At 51.5% G+C, this 3,405-nt stretch overlaps 1 protein-coding gene across 1 annotated transcript in view; it reads right to left on the bottom strand.

Moving 5' to 3' along the window:
- The window catches only part of bbc3 (BCL2 binding component 3), a 10,127-nt gene extending 6,722 nt beyond the window's left edge, over positions 1-3,405 (bottom strand). Inside the window, exons 1-2 of the mRNA XM_070969653.1 lie at positions 3,106-3,405; positions 1,784-2,168 (exon numbers count right to left, since the gene is read on the bottom strand). Coding sequence (XP_070825754.1) covers positions 1,784-2,156 — 373 coding nt within the window. The 5' untranslated portion in view covers positions 2,157-2,168; positions 3,106-3,405. The remainder of the gene's footprint in view (positions 1-1,783; positions 2,169-3,105) is intronic.

The raw sequence follows: 3,405 nt of genomic DNA on the forward strand, positions 1-3,405 counted from the left end.
TGCGATAGGCAAACAGAACGCAGAGCTTAGCTGTGATAGGCGGACAGAAGGGGAGGGGGCGGGACTGGAGATAAACCCATCTGTCTGATACCCCGACAGCCTGAGACGGGGACACAGAGACCCCCTGACCGGTTCAGTGTGGAGGGGACAGACAGGAGTGGACAGACAAGGGGACAGTTTGGACTCTGAAAACTGACAAAACAACCAGCTGACAGGTTTAATTATCTCGACTGAGTGACGACTTCACGCCTTTACGTCATCAGTGAGCGATAACTGGACGTCTGACTGACTAACGAAGTTACTAACCGGCTAATTCCAGGATCTGACTGACTGTGTCTCTGCTGTCTCAGTCCACTGACTGACTGTGTCTCGGCTGTCTCAGTCCACTGACTGACTGACGAGCGGACTCGAGGACGTCCAGCTGTCTGCCTGATTGATTGAGTCGCTTCCTGAGAAGCAAACAGAATAACTGACTCACTGACTGGATACAAACTGTCTCCATCATTAACTGACTCCTTGACTGCGTGAAGAACAAGCAGAAAATATTTAACAACTTAACTTCCCGACAAAATAAAAGCATTAAAATGAGCTGGCTGTGAAGTGCTGGGACAGCCGAGGGGCTGAGGCGGCTTCATGCTGAGCCGCTCAGAGAGGAGGAAATGCAGCAGCCAGAGCGCGGAGGACAAGTCTGAACATGCCCGAGACGCACAGCTGACCTACAGCTGAGAGGAGGCGGAGGAAACTGTCTGTTTACACCGCTTCAAATCTGTCACAACACGGTGGATCAACCCTAAGCCTGCCTTTCCTGAAAGCTGCCTCAGCTTCGCTTTCCCCCCCTCCAGGATACCCAGCGTTTAGACTGACCCCTCATGATCCGTCCCATAATAATACCACACAGTCCCCCTCTTCACCGAAGACAAGTCCAAATTCAACAAACTGCCAATAATTGACTCCAGGCTGACTGTCCAGCTGATAGATGTATGCTGCACACACAGTAAAGACTACCTGTTTGACAACAGACCGGAAACAGCTGCAAAGTCAAAGACTGAAAAGAAAGAAGTGTATTTTCTGTACTAATGTGCACCACCTGCACTGTGAGCTCCACCTTCACACATTATGAACACACGACATCGATTCATCGTCTGCTGAACAAAACCGGTCTGAGCAGTTTTACCGTCTGAGTGTTGTGCAGCTTCCTGATGCACCAGCGCAGTCGCCTGCTGGTTACAAGGCCAGCCGAGGAGTCACATGTTTGTCTCTGCGACAGCTGCATCTCCTCACACTGTCCTCCTCCTCCACCTGTCCCCCCGTCAACACCGCCCAAACAGTCTGCTGGAAAACACACCCCCGGGCGCACATGACCGACGCTGTCATGCTCGCTGACCTTTATTTCAGGGTGTGAAACCGAGCAGAGTGGCTGAGTCTTTGACCTGCATCACTGCTGCTCGTCGGTGAGTCCGCACGCTGACCCTGCGGCGGCGAACCTGCGAGCGGCGGCCGTGAATCAATGCTGACCCTGTTGCTGCTTGTTCTGACAGGCCGAACGATTAGCGATGTGCCCTGATACAGATCTTGGTGCTACATTTCCCTGTCTGTCCAAACAAGGAGAGAACCAGCCCTCCTGATCTCAACGACCTGCTGTAACTCACCTGTTATTACTGTTGATGGAGGATTTTGACCCTCTTTGTCTTTCGGCTTCGTCCCTTCATCCCACACATATAAACTCATACTTGGGCAGCACTGATCTTTTTTAATTGCTTATAGGAGAGTACCATCATCTTACCTGACTGTCCTGAGAAGCCTCCGACCCTCTCTTCCCGACAGTTGCAGAGCGGCGATGGAGGAGGCGTGAGCGATGGCGATAAGCCAGCTAACTGGTGAGCCTGGGGTTCGTCCTGGTTCTCCGGGTGGGGGTAAGGCAGTGTGTACGACAGACAGACGGCCTGCAAAGGGTGCAGGTGGTGGTGGTTGTGGTGGAAGTGCACGGCACCGCAGCCAGTCCCAGCCCCGGTGGTGACGGTGGTCGTGGTGAGCAGGCCGGGCCAGGTGTGGAAGGGGCGGGGCAGCTCCATGCGGCAGGTGTTGTGGCGAGAAAGAGGGCCGTTTCCTCCTCTTCCAGTTTCCCCGGTGAGCTCGATGGTCTCTGCACGGGCCATCTCAGTAGAAACCTGAACCACACATGAAGCACGCACACACGTGTAAATACACAGCCAGACATTAGAGAAACACATGAAACTGAATACACGTAAAAATAATAAGTACTACATGGACTAAAAATAAAATAACAATATACAATTAAATGTAATAATTATAAGACAACTCTGAGTGAAATCTTAAGAGACCAGAAAGAAAACTGAGTGTTTACTGGACAAAAAATTAGAGTATTTTATTTTTTAATTTATATAAAACACATAAATCCACAGATCTAATTTTAGCGCCATTGTTTCCTCCCCCCTCTCTCCTCCGCCACTTTGACCCACCGACCCACATTCTCCTGCCGGCCGCTGGGGGGCAGCAGCGGCGGCCCCGCTTCACCAGCACGAGACGTGTTTGTAAACAAATCCGTGCAGGCCGAGCACGAGGAAGCGCGCACGCGTCCACACAAGCACGCGCGCGCGGCGCTAGTCGTTATAGGTCAGAAAAGCTGAAGTTTTCTTCAAAAACGTCTTTTATTCGTCAAACTGTGAAACGTTAACGAGCAGTTTTTAACGGTCCTCGCGCAGACTCCGCCCGTCTCAAGCTCTGCTGTGGCCAAGAGTTTCATTACATTAGTAAATCACAGCTGAACATCGACAAGTCTGACGTTTTATTTTTATTTTTCACCTCATTGACTGTCACATGTCCGGACATGTCCAAAGATAAAATAAACGCGAACGGCTCGCGGACGGAATAACTCGGTGAGCTCTGATGGAAGAGAAAGCCAAAAGTCGAAGCCGTGCGTAAAAACTTCCTCTCGAGCTCTGAGAAAATGTCCGTTTGTCCGTTTTAACTTTAACATGTAACGTGAGACACGCCGCGTGCGTCCTTCTGACAGCTGGACAGATGATGCAACGCGGCGCTCCTGCAGCGGCACAGAGGCTCCGGTCGCCCCGCGAGAGGACTTACCTGGTCTGTGTGACGATCCGTGATGAGGCTGTGAGCAGGTGAGACACCGGCGGTGACAGGTGGACATCAGAGGGGACAAAATGGGCCAAAACGAGCAGCTGCTGCGGATCACAGGGCGATGTTAAAAAGTCCACTCGCGGGGAAATGTCTTATTCCATGTCCAGTGTTGATTGTCTTAAACAACATTCATCCTGTTTTTTCTTTATTTACCGCATCGGAACAGAAAACTCGACCCACAGCTGAAGAAACGTGACGGACAACCAGCCGCTTGTCCGCTGTCCTCCGTCCTCCTCTGGGCTC

The sequence above is a fragment of the Chaetodon trifascialis genome, chromosome 9, assembly GCF_039877785.1.
Source record: "Chaetodon trifascialis isolate fChaTrf1 chromosome 9, fChaTrf1.hap1, whole genome shotgun sequence".
In the NCBI taxonomy this organism is placed as follows: domain Eukaryota; kingdom Metazoa; phylum Chordata; class Actinopteri; order Chaetodontiformes; family Chaetodontidae; genus Chaetodon; species Chaetodon trifascialis.